This window comes from Artemia sp. Qi Xiang Cuo, chromosome 13, assembly GCF_049724085.1.
Source record: "Artemia sp. Qi Xiang Cuo chromosome 13, ASM4972408v1, whole genome shotgun sequence".
In the NCBI taxonomy this organism is placed as follows: domain Eukaryota; kingdom Metazoa; phylum Arthropoda; class Branchiopoda; order Anostraca; family Artemiidae; genus Artemia; species Artemia sp. Qi Xiang Cuo.
The window spans coordinates 46,606,439-46,622,460 of record NC_142806.1 but is presented as its reverse complement, the minus strand read 5'-3'; the positions used below and the strand labels follow the sequence as shown (position 1 = coordinate 46,622,460).

Genomic DNA, 16,022 nt, shown 5'->3' with positions numbered 1-16,022 from the left:
TTGCTTGGTGTTGGAGCATTCAAAAAGCTGTAAAGTAAAGTTGTGGGTGAAAAGGAAGGGTACTTCAACTTGTAAAATGGGTTTAGGATGGACATTAAGAAAAGAACTTGTTCTGAAATGCCTTTGAAAAGTATTGCTTGGTGTTGGGGCATTCAAAAATGTGTAAAGTAAAGTTGTGGGTAAAAAGGATGGGTTCCTCAACTTGTAAAACGGGTTTATGATGGACATTAAGAAAAGAACTTGTTCTCAAATGCCATTTTAAAAGTATTGCTTGGTGTTGGGGTATTCAAAACGCTGTTTAAGTAAAGTTGTGGGTAAAAAGGATGGGTATTTCAACTTGTAAAATGGGGATAGGAAGGACATTAAGTAAACAATTTGTTGTGAAATGCCATTTGAAAAGTATTCCTTGGTTTTGGGGCAATTAAAAAGCTGTAAAGTAAAATTTTGGGTGAAAAGGATAGATACAACAAATTGTAAAGCGTGCTTAGAAAAGACACTAAGAAAAGAACTGGTTCTGAAATGCCTTTGAAAAGTATTGCCTGGTGTTGGAGCATTCAAAAAGCTGTAAAGTAAAGTTTTGTGTGTAAGGGTTCGGTCCTACAACTTGTAAAGCGGGTTTAGGAAGGACACTAGTAGGGTGTATTCTTCTGAAATACTATTTGAAAAGTATTGCTTGGTGTTGGAGCATTCAAAAAGCTGTAAAGTAAAGTTGTGGGTGAAAAGTATGGCTACTTCAAGTTGTAAAATGGGTTTTGTAAGGACATTAAAAAAACAACTTGTTCTTAAATGTCTTTTGAAGAGTATATCCGTGCGTTGGAGCATTCAAAAAGGCAGTATAGTAAAGTTGTGGGTGAAAAAGATGGGTGCTTCAACTTGTAAAATGTGTTTACGAGGGAAATTAAGAAAAGAAAATGTTCTGAAATGCCTTTTGAAAAGTATTGCTTGGTGTTGGAGCAGTCAAAAGCTGTAAAGTAAAGGTGTTGGTAAAAAGGATGGGTACTTCAACTTGTAAAATGGGTTTAGGAGGGATATTAAGGAAAGAACTTATTGTGAAATGCATTTTGAAAAGTATTCCTTGATTTTGGTGCATTCAAAAAGCTGTAAATTAAGGCTTTGTGTGTAAAGATTAGGTGCTTCAACTTTTAAAACGGGATTAAAATGGAGACTTATAGAAGATCTTCTTCTGAAATACCCTTTCAAAAATATTGCTTGGTGTTGGAGCATTCAAAAAGCTGTAAAGTAAAGTTGTGGATGAAAAGGAAGGGTACTTCAGCTTGTAAAATGGGCTTAGGAGGGTCACTAATAAAAGAACTTGTTCTGAAATGTCTTTGAAAAGTATTGCTTGGTGTTGGGGCATTCAAAAAGCTGTAAAGTAAAGCTGTGGGTAAAAAGGATGGGTACTTCAACTTGTAAAATGGGTTTAGGATGGAGATTAAGAAAAGAACTTGTTCTGAAATGCCTTTTCAAAAGTATTGCTTGGTGTTGGGGCATTCAAAAAGCTGTAAAGTAAAGTTGTGGGTGAAAAGGATGGGTACTTCAACTTGTAAAATGGCTTTAGGAGGGACATTCAGAAAAGAACTTGTTCTGTAAAGCCTTTTGAAAAGTATTGCTTGGTGTTGGGGCATTCAAAAAGCTGTAAAGTAAAGTTTTGGGTGAAAAGGATGGGTACTTCAACTTTTAAAATAGGTTTAGGAGGGACATTAATAAAAGAACTTGTTTTGAAATGCCTTTGAAAAGTATTGCTTGGTGTTGGGGCATTCAAAAAGCTGAAAAGTAAAGTTGTTGGTGAAAAGGAAGGGTACTTCAACTTGTAAATTGCGTTTAGGATGGTTACTAAAAAAAGAACTGGTTCTGAAATGCCTTTGAAAATTATTGCTTGGTGTTGGGCATTAAAAAAGGTGTAAAGTAAATTTTTGGGTAAAAAGGATTGGAACTTCAACTTGTAAAAAGGGTTTAGGATGGATATTAAGAAAAGAACTTGTTTTGAAATGCCTTTTGAAAAGTATTGCTTGGTGTTGGAGCAATCAAAAAGCTGTAAAGTAAAGTTGTGGGTGAAGAGGATGGGTACTTCAAGTTGTAAAATGGGTTTAGGAAGGAAATTAATAAAAGAACTTGCTCTGAAATGAATGTTGAATTGTATTGCTTGGTGTTGGGGTATTCAAAAAGCTGTTAAGTTGTGGGTGAAAAGGATGTGTACTTCAACTTGTAAAATGGGCTTAGGAGGGACATTAAGAAAAGAACTTGTTCTGAAAAGCCTTTTGAAAAGTATTGCTTGGTGTTTGGGCATTCAAAAAGCTGTAAAGTAAAGTTGTGGGTGAAAAGGATGGGTACTTCAACTTGTAAAATAGGTTTAGGAGGGTCATTAAGAAAAGAACTTGTTTTGAAATGCCTTTGAAAAGTATTGCTTGGTGTTGGGGCATTCAAAAAGCTGTAAAGTAAAGTTGTGGGTGAAAAGGATGGGAACATCAACTTGTAAAATGGGTTTAGGAAGGACATTAAGAAAATAACTTGTTCTGAAATGCCGTTTGAAAAGTATTGCTTGGTGTTGGAGCATTCAAAAAGCAGTATAGTAAAGTTGTGGGTGAAAAGGATGGGCACTACAACTTGTAAAATGGGGTTTAAGAGGGACATTAAGAAAAGAAGTTGTTCTGAAATGCCTTTTGAAAAGTATTGCTTGGTGTTGGGGCATTCAAAAAGCTGTAAAGTAGAGTTTTGGGTGAAAAGGATGGGTAATTCAACTTGTAAAAAGGGTTTAGGAGGGATATTAAGAAAAGAAGTTGTTCTGAAATGCCTTTTGAAAAGTATTGCTTGGTGTTGGAGCATTCAAAAAGCTGTAAAGTAAAGTTGTTGGTGAAAAGGATGGGTACTTCAACTTGTAAAATGGTTTAGGAGGGAGATTAAGAAAAGAACTTGTTCTGAAATGCCTTTGAAAAGTATTGCTTGGTGTTGGGGCATTCAAAAAGCTGTATAGTAAAGTTGTGGGTGAAAAGGATGGGATACTTCAACTTTTAAAATGGGTTTAGGAGGTACATTAAGAAAATAACTTGTTCTGAAAAGATTTAATAAAGCCTTTTGAAATGTGGGGGCCCTTCTTTGTCTCAAGTGCGCAAAAAAGTATTAAAAAAATGGGTGGGGGGGCCCGGGGGGCCTTTGGGGTGGGGGTAGGAAGGGTCCTCTGGGGTATGGGGACCCCAGAACATTGTTCAAACGGAACTTGTGTATTATAACGACCACAGAGTTTCACCCTCAAATCATCTTCTAAAATGCCTCAAACGGTTTCGCTTAAATCATCCTCTAAAATGTCTCAAAACGGTTTCGCCCAAATAATCCCTAAACAAAATTTCTACGTGTTCTTTTTGTTTTGGCATCCCTGCGCTGTCACATTTGAAATTCCTAGGAAACCCTTTCCCGCGTTAATCTCTTCATCTCATAAATGTTCCTAGCTACACTATTATGGTTTCGTTAGAATATCAATTTATCGCTCTGACTTAAAGATCAGTGAAGCCGTCTTTAAAAATAAAATTTCTATCTCTTTAGACTCCCACATAATTCCAAGATAACAAGTGATGTCATTTCTAATTCCTGACACTAAAGATCAATGAAGCCATATTTAAAAATAGAATATTAATTTTTCTCTCTGACCTAAATACCGTTTATCCCTCCGACCTAAGATCAAAGAAACCATATTTGTTTTTTTATACCCTTTCGTAAATCAATAATTCCCCTCGATTATGCAAATCAATTTCTCAGAAATTCTCTCCCCTTCGTGGATCGATAATCCTTGAATAAATTATAACCTGCCAGCGTTAGAATTAATTGTAGAGGGCAGCACATGTGTTCTCTTGGGAGCTCATGATAGGTTCCTACTCCCCCCCACAAGAAAAAATCCCTCCTGAAACATCTGTATACTTCCCATTAACCAATACTACATCTAAACAATGGGCAAAGTTCATAACTTGCAGCCATTCCCCCGGGAACTGTGGGGGAGTAAGTCATCCTCAAAGACATATTTATTAAATTTTCGACTGTGCTGAACAAAATGGCAATCTCAAAATTTTGATTGGGTGACTTCGGGAAATAAATGAGCGTGGGAGGGGGACAAGTTGGCCTTCAATTTTTTTTGTCACTTAAATAGGCACTAGAACTTTTAATTTCCGTTCAGATGAGCCCTTTCATGATATTCTCGGACTACTGGATCGATACGATCACCCCTGGAAAAAAAAACAAAAAAACAAATAAACACACATCCGTGATCTTTCTTCTGGCAAAAAATACAAAATTCCACATTTTTGCAGATAGGAGCTTGAAACTTCTATGGTAGGGTTCTCTGATACGCTGAATCTGATGGTGTGATTTTCATTAAAGTTTTATGACTTTTAGGGGCTGTTTCCCCCTTTTTTCAAAAATAAGACAAATTTTCTCAGGCACGTAACTTTTGATGGGTAAGACTTAACTTAGTGAAACTTATTTATATTTGAAATCAGCATAAAAATCTGATTCTATTGATGTATTTATTGGTATCAAAATTCGGGGTTTTAAAATTTTGGTTACTATTGAGCCGGGTCGCTCCTTACTTACAGTTCGTAACCACGAACTGTTTAAAAATGAAATTTTATAGTGTTTGCCAGAAGAAGAATCACGGATTCGTGTTTATTTGTCGTTTATACTTTTTCCAGGGGTAATAATATCGAGCCAATGGTACTAGGATATCGCAAGAGGGCTCGTTCAAACGAAAATTAAAAATCTAGCGTTCTTTATAAGTAACCAAAAAATTGGATTACAACTAGCCCCCGTCCCATGCCCTATTCTCCTGAAAGTCGTCTGATCAAAATTTTTAGATAGCCATTTTGTTTAATATTATTGAAAGGTACTATATAATATGTCTTTGGAGATGACATGACTACTCAAGAACCACCAGAGGAAGGGCGGCAAGTTATGAAATTTGCTCATTCTTTACATATAGTATTTGTTATAGGGAAGTTTACCAACATTTTCCAACGGAGGAAGTAGATCTTCTGGAGATAGATTTTCTAAGGGAAGAATTTCCCATTGGGATGAAGGTTTCTGGGGGTGAACTTTTCAGGGGAAATTTTACATGGGGAGAAGTTACAAGAATTTATATACAGAATGTTTGTTATTTGTCTTTTTTCTCGTTGTTGATCCCATTGTACATTTAGAGACACTCCGAGGGAAATCTCAGGGGGAAGTTTTCAGCAGAGTTGGAAATATCTTGGGATCATTTTTTGGGGAGGGGGATTTTCCACGGGAGAAATTTCCATGGGGGAATTATCACCAGCAGAAATTCTCAATGGAAAATTTCTGGGGGATAAACTTTCCAGGGGGGGGGTATTTTCTAAACAAGGATATTCCCCAATGACCTTAAAAAGGAACAGAAACTAAATGAATACAAGTTTTTCTTGAAATAAAAATATGATAAGGAGTATTTGTCAGGCAGAAACTTCAGCAGAACATTTCTTGGGAAGGATTCGCAGAAGGCATACAATTATCCGGTGGTAATTTGCCGGTGAAAGAATTTTAAATTGGAGAAACTTTAAATGGAGGAATTTTTCGTGGGGAATTTTGAACAGAGGGGTTGAATTTCCTGGGATTATTTGAAAAACGATCAGAAATAAATACAAAAACTAGTTTTTTCTACCGAAAGTAAGGAGTGACATTAAAACTTAAAACGTACAGAAATTATTCCATTTATGACGGGGGGCTACTCCCCCCCTCAATACCCCCCCCCCTCTTTACACTAATGTTCGACCTTGTGTCCAATTTTCTTTAGAGCAATTCTTGAAACACAAGGGCCGTGCCACCCTTGGAGTAAACCCCCCTCCAGCCTTGGTGGAGAGGGGTGGATCCACCCCCTCCACACACGTATTCTTTTCCCTAGATGGATCCAACATAAATTTTGAGATAGATTTTTTTTTTTAATGGTCCAAAGAGCATATACAAATGCCCTCAGCGTTTAAACAACCCATAAGAGCCCTGGGACAAGGATTGTAAGTTATGCCCTAGAGGCATACTAGATTTTATGGAATGGGTAGTCGTATAAACTTCAGATGGGGCTCATTTGATTGAAGTTTAGTGCCCTTTATAAGAGTCAAAATTGATTTGAGGGCACCCCCCCCCCCGCCTATCAGTTCCGAAAACCAGCATCCAATCAGAATTTATAGACATCTATTTTGTTCAGCATTGTTCAAAGGTCCAGTAATTATGCCTTTGGTGATGTCACTCCCCTGATTGAAGGGCAACGCAGGTTACCTGGCGCTCCGCAACGTCGCTTGACTTCTGGATTGTACCTTATGACATGCGCAAGAAATATTCTGATTGGCAAAAAGCTACCAAAAGAAGTGAAAATGCTGACCCTCATGCCAACCATACCTGTCAAGTGGAACTCTCGTAAGAAGATGAGCCTTAAGCTCTGACAATTTGTTATTTACTGTTAACATGTTTTTATGACTTTTGTGCTTTCACACTAGTTCATTTTTATGGTTTAACTAAATGAATCTTTTTCGTTTTCATTATATTCGATGTTAACTGACCACTTTGAAAGAGGTTTACAAGTCGTCAAAAAACTAGCTTTTAAGATTTCAAGAAGGACATATATTATAGACAAAACATGGACATGATTTGGCTGAAAAGGACACATTTTTGAATGCTCAGGGGACATATTCATTGACCAAAAAGTTGGCAACCCTGGTTAAGCGTAAGAGATGCTCGAAAGGATTATTATACCAACGGGTGGCAACGGTTGATCTTTTCCATATTCTTGTAAAAAGGAAAAAAAAACTTACTCCAACTCCCGAGTACAGGGACGTACGCAGGGGGGGTGGGGGCCTCCGGGCCCGGGTCCCCCCCCCCGAAATCGCACGATTTTTTTCATTTTCCCATAATTTTCTGATTTTTCTCACAGAATAATGGGTTTGAAGGATTTGCCCCCCCCCGAAACAAATTCGTGCGTACGTGCCTGCCCGAGTGACAAATTAATTACTTAAAGTTAGGTAAGATCATAAGTACAAACTACAAAGTTAACCTTCAACAAAAACAAAGAAGACAAAAACTAACCAGTAACATCCCTGTCTCTTTCACAAGAGCAAATTGAGATGTAATCGATTTCAAACATGTCCTTATCAATGATCATCATGAAATTATCCAAAAGATAATCGAAGCACTTATCACATGCTTAAAATTAATAATTACAAGCTGGTTGGTCAACACTGTTACCGCATCTAAAGCTCGTTTACAAAACAGCCTATACCAAAACCACTTTTTGAAGTATTCAAAGGCTCCAGGGTTTAAACGCTCGTTCCTTATGTTTTATATATTATGCAAATACACAAGTATTTTAATTTATTATCCAAACTTTTGTATACGGTCTTTAAAAGTTGGGCGTGATATGAATACGTGGATCATATACAAGTTGAGCTACGGCCTCTTTATAACTTAAGACATCTACTAAATTCTTGCGTAAAACTAAATTCATCTTCTAAATACTTTCAAAATTATATTATTTATAAGCCTTACTGGGGGGGGGAGGGGGCTAAATTCATTAGCTTTACTCAATTCACTGGGTATTGGCTTTCATTCCTGCGATGCTTCAACTTTCTAGGTGTCGCAAACCACCGGATTCAAAGCATTTTGGGGTTACCGCTGAGCAATAGAAATACAAATGAGCAACAGGGATTCAAAGAGCAACAAATGAGCAACTGGCAAGACCGTACCAAGGATTTTTTTTTCGGGATGGGGTTATGCACAAAAAAAACTAAAAAAACGTATACAAAATTTGTTTATATCCATTTTAGTTACGTTTTTTTTAGTCAAACACATTTCGGGGAGGGGGGGGTCAAACCGGGTAACCCCCCCCCCTGGATACGGCCATGGCAACAGGGATCCAAAAGTTTTGGGTAGTGACGTGAATAAGACAAATAGCTGTGATAATGCTAAAGAAGAACACGGTCAATTTTTCCTTATTCATCACATATTATAGCAATAAACAGGTTCGGAATGCACATTGTTTCTAAATAAAAAAGGAAGGGCGTAGTCTTTTCTAGCGTCGAAAGGAAAGCGTGGTGTCTTCTAATCATCTTGCGATTCTTAGCTAAGGCATTAAAAATCCTTGTAAACCTTATTGCAACAACTATAAGACAAGTCTTCACATAGGTAAGTACTCGTACGTAGGGTTTTATCGGGCCCCGTAAAGAAAAAATGTGCAGTATATATTACACGCGCTAGCAGAAATTTTTCCGAAGGGGGGGAGGGATGGTATGATAGTTTAAGTAAGAAGTGCCCGGAAAACCGCAAAATTTTCGATTTGCATACATCCCTGGTATATATAATTTATTGAAGTGAAATGTGCACAAGTTTCGCTTATTGCATATAAAGTGCCAAGAAATTCGAAGAATTTAGGATTTCAGTCGAGATAAACCCGGCGCCCCCCTCTGCGTAGGTACTTAGCTTTACATTATGAAGAAGTATTTTCTCATTAGAATTCTCATCTGCGCCGTAACCAACCATACACCTGGTGGTAATTTCACTGCTTAATCCCGGAGACGGCGAGAAGACCAAAATGTGCTTTGGGCTTTTTCAGAAGACCATCGTTTTGGGCGTTTTCAGGCCTTTAGAACGGAAAAATGCTAGGTTTAACCGGGTAAACGCAGGGCCAATGGCCAAGCTTTTATAGTGGCAAAAAAAGGCTAGCATCCACTGGGAAATTTTCAAGACCTTGCCAATCCTTGGAGAAAAACTGAAGTAGTTCACCTTGTATCGCTGCCTGAGCATCAAATGAAGGAGCTAATAAGTAGACCTGGATTCCAAAATCAAATGGAACCCCCTGCCATTTTTTTTTTTTTTTTTTTTTTTTTTTTTGACAATCACAGTTTTAATTCATTTTGTCATATCGAAAATGCGGGACATCGTTGAGTTTTAAATAAGCGATAGAATGGTTTATTATTGATTTTTAAGTTGAAGGTTGAAAAATATGTACTACCCTCGGTAGCCTAATTGGCTTGAAATATAATCAACTCCTTTGTCAACATAAATACATAACAGGGTTGACTAAACTTGTTCCATGTAAGAACCAAACACGTGGATGAGAAACGTTTTGGTCAAGACTCGGACCCCAGTTTCGAAACCTTTTGTGCGTGACTAGTGAGAGTCACATAAATAAAAGCCATTATTTTTAAGAACCGCGACTCAAGAAACAAACAGGTTCTAACTTTTTTTTTTCTATTTACCTTTATTATGAAGCGTGACGAAATAGAATTCCAGTCAGAGTATTTCCGCGAATCGCATGTTAAAGGTCAAACAGTCTCATGTGGCTCGCAAGCCGCGCTTTGAACTTCCAGATGCGAATTTTACCAAGTTAGTAAAAATTAGAAAATAAAATAACATTTTGAATTTAAACTTCACTGAGGCAATCATTTATTCGGGAAAAAAAAAATCTAGATTTCTCTACGTGTTTAACCATAGTCTTGAAAAAGAAAAATGTTCTTAAGTGTATTTTAGAACATTACATTAATTTATGACCCAATCAAGTGTATTGACACTAAAACATTAGACAATGTAAAGTTGTAACTTACTCTGATTAGCTTCTGGAAGGCTTATTTAGTCATAACATTAATTATAGTTGTCACAAACCTTACCAACTATCATCTTAAAAGTTCAAATCATTCTAAAGGCAGATTAGTGCGGCTTGTAACTGTTCTAAGGAGTGAAAAGAAATCTCACAAACCCCTCTATTGTCGCTGCCGATGAAATCGTCATTGCAGGGACCCGTATTAGCTGTGGGACACAGTATATACGACCATAGTAAAGCACTTAATATTTAAAGGCGCAGCGAAAAACCTAAAAAACTGTAGCGTATACTCTTTTTTGAGGATCGCGATTTTTTGCCCCTCTCCCAAATAGGAAATTGTGAGTCACCCTGAAAACCATCCCCAATCCCCCATTGAAACCGTAACAAAAGGTTTCAACTCGATCCTCCAGTCGTCAGAGAAAACAGGGTAGACTTACCAAAAATATAACTTTATAAATCCTCTATGAGGAGAGGAGGGAAATAACAACTCCCTCCCCTTTATTCAGAAGCTTTTTCCGTCTACACGCATAAATTAATATAATATTGATTTTTCTTCACAAATACAAATTTCACCCAAAAAGAAATATATTCTAAAAAAAAAACAGATGTCGGGCTCGAGCTATGTTTAGTTCGGAATATAAACGGGTTCCCATAAACGGGGTTCTCTAGCGTTACAGTCAATTCTATATAGCAGAAAATAGCCAAAATAAAAGGTCTTGAAGGTACAAGATTTATCTATTTTAATAATTGAATGATTTAAAGTGGAAACTATTACAATAAAATCCGATCCACAAGCTATAGTTTACCCAATCCTAATCTGATGTAAAAAAAAAAAAAAATGTTTACATTTCTACAACTTGGATAAAAATGTGTTGTTCAGCGTTAAATTCCGGTCGCTTAATGCTAAAAGGGGAGCTTTAAAATTAAGTCGTAAGAATTTATAGTAAGCAGGATCAAAAACTAGACCGAGCCTTGTTGATAGACAATTTGTAACTGATAATTTGTAACTCCAAAACACTTTGGGGTAGAGTTTCAACTTGCTTGATTTTTTCGAAACGGGGTTCTCTAGCGTTACAGTCAATTCAATATAGCAGAAAATAGCCAAAATAAAAGGTCTTTAAGGTACAAGATTTATCTTTTTTAATAACTGAATGATTTAAAGTGGAAAATATTAAAATAAAATCCGATCCACAAGCTATAGTTTACCCAATCCTAATCTGATGTAAAAAAAAAAATTTTTTTACATTTCTACAACTTGGATAAAAATGTGTTGTTCAGCGTTAAATTCCGGTCACTTAATGCTAAAAGGGGGGCTTTAAAATTAAGTCGTAAGAATTTATAGTCAGCAGGATCAAAAACTAAACCAAGCCTTCTTGATAGACAATTTGTAACTGAGAATTTGTAACTCCAAAACACTTTGCGGTAGAGTTTCAACTTGCTTGATTTTTCGACTGATTGGTCGGTTTGGTTTGTTTTCACTGAGAGTACAAACAAAAAGCCCAATATTTGACAGTCGTCCTCAAAATTCAGCTCTTCTCGCGATTTTTCTTTCACCCCCCCCCTTCCCACAACCTTCTCAAAAACCTTCCTACATACACATCGGTTCATAACTTTATTCCAAGTCTTCATTTGATTGAAACTCGCAACTCTCTAAAATCCTCTTGGCATTATTTTGTTTGTAAAATATTTATTGCGACACTTAAAAACTTTGCTAACCATTTGCTGATTACTGCCTAAACATTTGGACAAGCAGACGAATTTTTAGTAGTATCTCCCGGCTTCATTTTACAGCTTAACAAAAGGCCTTCAATACTACCATGATTCAGAAATGTAGGCTACACTAGTGAAAGGGTTTCATATTGTACCCCCACTCCACCCCAAAAAATCAGCTTATTTTTACAATATAATTCGCAAGTTAGCTTTTTCCAATTTTTACCCTTTCGCTCCCCCCCCCCCCCGAAACAAATTCCTAGACACTTGCCTATTTTGGTTTAAGTAATATTTTAGGATAATTACTCAGTAATTAAATTATGAGATACGACAAGAGTAAAGACTCAAATTTGAAATCGGATCACCGGATCATCCCCCCCCCCATAAAAAATGAAACACCTTAATAAATCAACCAAGACAGCATTAAAAAAATTACCTGTGTCACTTCCGAACAGCCTGTGCGATGGAAACTAAAATTACGCCTGTTATATTCTTAACTAGCAATAAAAGCCTTTTTTTCGTTTACAAAGTTTTCTGGGAAATTTTTAAATGGAACAAATTCTGAAAACTCAGCTGCAGCGCTAGATAAGTAATTGGCGATTCGAATGGAATACGAATTCACGAAAAACTGGAATGCAAAAATAAAGTCTACATTTTTTTATTGGAAGTCATATTGCAGTACATAAGTGCCAGATAAATTTAAAACAGTGTACAAATAGAATGCTCATGTAAATTTATCATGGATGTAGCCAGGGCGTCACCTAGGCTGGTATGTATGCATATTGATATACACGTATACATATGGGCGTAAGAGATTTAAACAGCAAAATTTATTGTAAACTACTTAACCCATATGTTGGCTTAACTGACATCTAAAAACGACCGTTTTTTTACGAAATTTTTTTTTTCAATTTTTATCACCCAGCCTCAATTTATTGTTCCAAAGGCATTGCTTCTACCATGGCCTAGCAAGGCCAAAACTATGAACCATATTCCTAATCATCTCTATCCTGGTCATTATTGTTTCATAGCGGGGCGTTCTTTGTGTTATCTAATAATAACACAAAGAAGTAGGAAATTTCTCATTCATGAAAAGCAACAGGATGCCTCTTTTGGCCGTCCGGGGAACTCCCGTCTTATGAGGACAAATTAAAACCAAATTATCAGTTGTATCAAGACTATTCTATCAAACCATACAATCATTTTATAATTTACTGTATTTTTGAAATTAAACGAAGCGGACTTAATGACTATTATTTGCCATTTAACCACCAGACATGGTATTTAAGCGGCACTTTGACTAAGAGTGTTGATGCTTTTCTACTACTTTTGCCATAACAACAACTCCGGAAACGGAAGAACGCCGACAAGACGAAGTAAAACTAAATTCAGGTTGTCTGGGCAACGTCACGTGTTTCAGCAGAATTTGGTCAGCTTCACCAACTAAAGTGTGTGGAGAGCAACCTTTGATTTCCTTTCTTCACCGATTTTGTTTCAACTCTATGATTGTAAACCCATCTACTAATACTAATAACAACTCATTACATCACCAAGCCGCCTGAGGCCAACACAGCTACGTACGCTCCTCCTTCATCCAAACATATTCAAAACCTCCCTCTTTACACCCTCCATGGTAATTCCAACACCATAACCCTAGAAAGTGAGAATGAATCACACTGTCCGTACAGCCTTCTGTTTGAGATACGGTCGGTCAGTCGGTTACCCAAAACAATCCGTAGGCAATTCTTCTGGAAAACATCTAGCAAATCGTCCTCCGTTTTTCGGAGCGCCCAGGCTTTAGAACCATATTCGACCACTGTCGTCACTGTAGTTTCCAATATCATGGTTCCTGTAAAACATCCTGCAGCACCAAGCCACCTGAGGCCAATACAGCTACGTACGCTACTCTTCCATCCAAACCCATTCAAAGCCTCCCTCTTTACACCCTCCATGGTAATTCCCATTTCCCTTAATTCTTTCCTTACGAAATCCTCCCACCCCAGCCGGGGACGTCCTGCCTTTTGTTTGACCCTAGACGGTTGGCCGACAAGGGCAATCTTTGGCAACCTGTCATCCTTCATCAGCAGAAAGTGCCCTAACCACCCCAAACTTTCTCACACCATAACCCTAGAAAGCGAGAATGAATCACACTGTCCGTACAGCGTTCTGTTTCAGATACGGTCGGTCAGTCGGATACCTAAAGCAATCCGTAGGCAATTCTTCTGGAAAACATCTAACAAATCGTTCTCCGTTTTTTAGAGCGTCCAGGCTTCAGAACCATATTTGACTACTGTCGTCACTGTAGCTGCCGATATCATGGTTGCAGCAGTAGCTGCAACCTAATAAAGAGCGAACCACAGACCATAGTAACTAAAAGTTTAAAACGCGTTTAAAAAAAGCAACATTGTGAAGAATAATTGCCATTCGACACTAATTAAGGAATGGTAAGTATTATTTCCGTTCGTCTTAAAGGTAAAAGTTTATTGTGAAAATAAATTTACGATAATTTCGAAAAAAAAGCCTTAAACCCGTTCAAAATGGCGTCATATCAAAATGTAAAGTGCACCGTTGGAATCAGGGAAATCACAGTCCCCCTCCTTGAACAACAAGGAAAATCCCTTTTTTGCATCGATTGCAATCATATGTCTCCCGTTTTTTTTTTTTTTTTTTTTTTTTTTTTTTTTTTTTTTCCTAGGAGTAGCGGATTAACAGAACATCATAGAGAGATGCTTAATGGCTCATACAAAAGCTATTTCTCATATCTACGTGCGTTTTATAAATTCCACCATCTGCAAGTGCCATATGAAACTAAAATGGAATTTTTCTGCCAGTTTTCAAGGGGTGGCACTAGCAGGCTACGAGAACATCGTAGACAAATTTTTCATAGCTCATATAAAAGATATTTTTCTTATATTTACGTTCTTCCTATAACTTTCACCATCTGCGAGCTCCACTAAAAACGGCATGCCATGTCTGAAGTGGAAAAGCGGGGGCTATTGGGCTAGCAAAAATTAAGTTTGAATGATCAACAGTTTTGAATTGAACCTTCAAACTCCACTCTACGATGAAGCCTGTTTGCTACGAGTAGTTCTAACGGCGGTAATTGAGGGGAAGGGACATCCTTACCCCCTTAGTTTTTTGCTCCTACTTAGGTTTTGAAAAACACCTTTTTTTGTCATTTTATTAGAAAAGGCAACACTTTCTTCATTTGAAAAAAAAAAGGGGGGGGGAAACAACCGAAAATGAATTTTATGGGAATGTGCTATCAAGTCAAATTCATTAAAAAGCGATATGTTTGTATGTCTGGGTTGGTATTTGCAAGTCCAAGTGTTTGTCTTTGTTAGTTTGTATGTCTAAAGTGCCTGTCTTTCTCTGTTAGTATGTCTGAACATATTTGTTTGTATGTCTGGACTGTAGTTTGAAAGTTCAACTATTTGTTACTGTTTGTTTTTATGTCCTAACGGCCTGTCTTTCTTTGTTTTTATGTTATAATCGTTTTGTTTGTATATCTGGCCTGATATTTGCAACTTCAAGTATTTGTCTGTGTTTGTTTGTGTGTATAAAGTGCCTGTTTTTCTCTGTGTGTATGTGTTTCACACTCTCTATCTGTTTGTTTGGGTTGGTGTTTGCAAGTCCAAGTGTTTGTCTTTGTTTGTTTTATTTATAAAGTTCCTGTCTTTATCTGTTTGTATGTCTGAATCCATTTGTTTGTATGTCTGGTTTGTTGTTTGCAAGTCCAAGTGTTTGTCTTTGTTTGTTTTATGTCTTAAGTGCCTGTCTTTCTCTGTTTGTATGTCTGAATCTATTTGTTTGCATTTGTGATTTGGTGTTTGCAAGTCCAATTATTTGTCTTTGTTGGTTTGTATGTCTAAAGTTCATGTCTTTCTCTGTTTGTATGTCTGAATCTATTTGTTTGTATGTCTGGGTTTGTGTTTGCAAGTCCAAGTGTTTATCTTTGTTGGTTTGTATGTCTAAAGTACCTGTCTTTCTCTGTTTGTATGTGTATCACACTCTCTATCTGTTTGTTTGGGTTGGTATTTGCAAGTCCCAGTGTTTGTCTTTGTTGATGTGTATGTCTGAAGTGTCTGTCTTTCTCGGTTTGTATGTCTGAATCTGTTTGTTTGTATGTCTGGGTTGGTGTTTGCAAGTCCCAGTGTTTGTCTTTGTTGGTTTGTATGTCTGTAGTGTCTGTCTTTCTCGGTTTGTATGTCTGAATTTCTTTGTTTGTATGTCTGGGTTGGTGTTTGCAAGTCCAAGTGTTTGTCTTTGTAGGTTTGTATGTCTAAAGTTCCTGTCTTTCTCTGCTTGTATGTCTGAATCTATATGTTTGTCTGTCTGGGTTGGTGTTTGCAAGTCCAATTGTTTGTCTTTGTTAGTTTGTATGTCTAAACTGCCTGTCTTTCTCTGTTTGTATGTCTGAATCTGTTTGTTTGTATGTCTGGGTTTGTGTTTGCAAGTCCAAGTGTTTGTCTTTGTTGGTTTGTATGTCTAAAGTGCCTGTCTTTTTCTGTTTGTATGTGTTTCACACTCTCTTTGTCTGTTTGCCTGGGTTGGTGTTTGCAAGTCCTAGTGTTTGTCTTTGTTTATGTGTATGTCTGAAGTGGAAAAACGGGGGCTATTGGGCTAGCAGAACAATAAGAGTTATGTTTAATGGTTCTATTGGTCCATTTGAAAGCTATTGCTAATATCTACGAGCTTTTTTTTTCAATTCTACCATTCGTAAGTGCGATAT

General features: G+C 37.2%; 1 protein-coding gene and 1 long non-coding RNA gene across 4 annotated transcripts in view; one reads left to right on the top strand and one right to left on the bottom strand.

The window, feature by feature from the left end:
* LOC148945341 (dual 3',5'-cyclic-AMP and -GMP phosphodiesterase 11-like) overlaps positions 1 to 7,209 on the bottom strand; it is a 256,119-nt gene extending 248,910 nt beyond the window's left edge. The window contains exon 1 of the mRNA XM_089099013.1: positions 7,072 to 7,209. Coding sequence (XP_088955139.1) covers positions 7,072 to 7,150 — 79 coding nt within the window. The 5' untranslated portion in view covers positions 7,151 to 7,209. The remainder of the gene's footprint in view (positions 1 to 7,071) is intronic.
* A 4,732-nt stretch (positions 7,210 to 11,941) lies between these two features.
* Positions 11,942 to 16,022, top strand: part of LOC148945337 (uncharacterized) — a 316,745-nt gene continuing 312,664 nt past the window's right edge. For all 3 annotated transcript variants that reach the window (XR_016142728.1, XR_016142729.1, XR_016142727.1), the window contains exon 1: positions 11,942 to 12,059. This is a non-coding gene — a long non-coding RNA (uncharacterized LOC148945337). The remainder of the gene's footprint in view (positions 12,060 to 16,022) is intronic.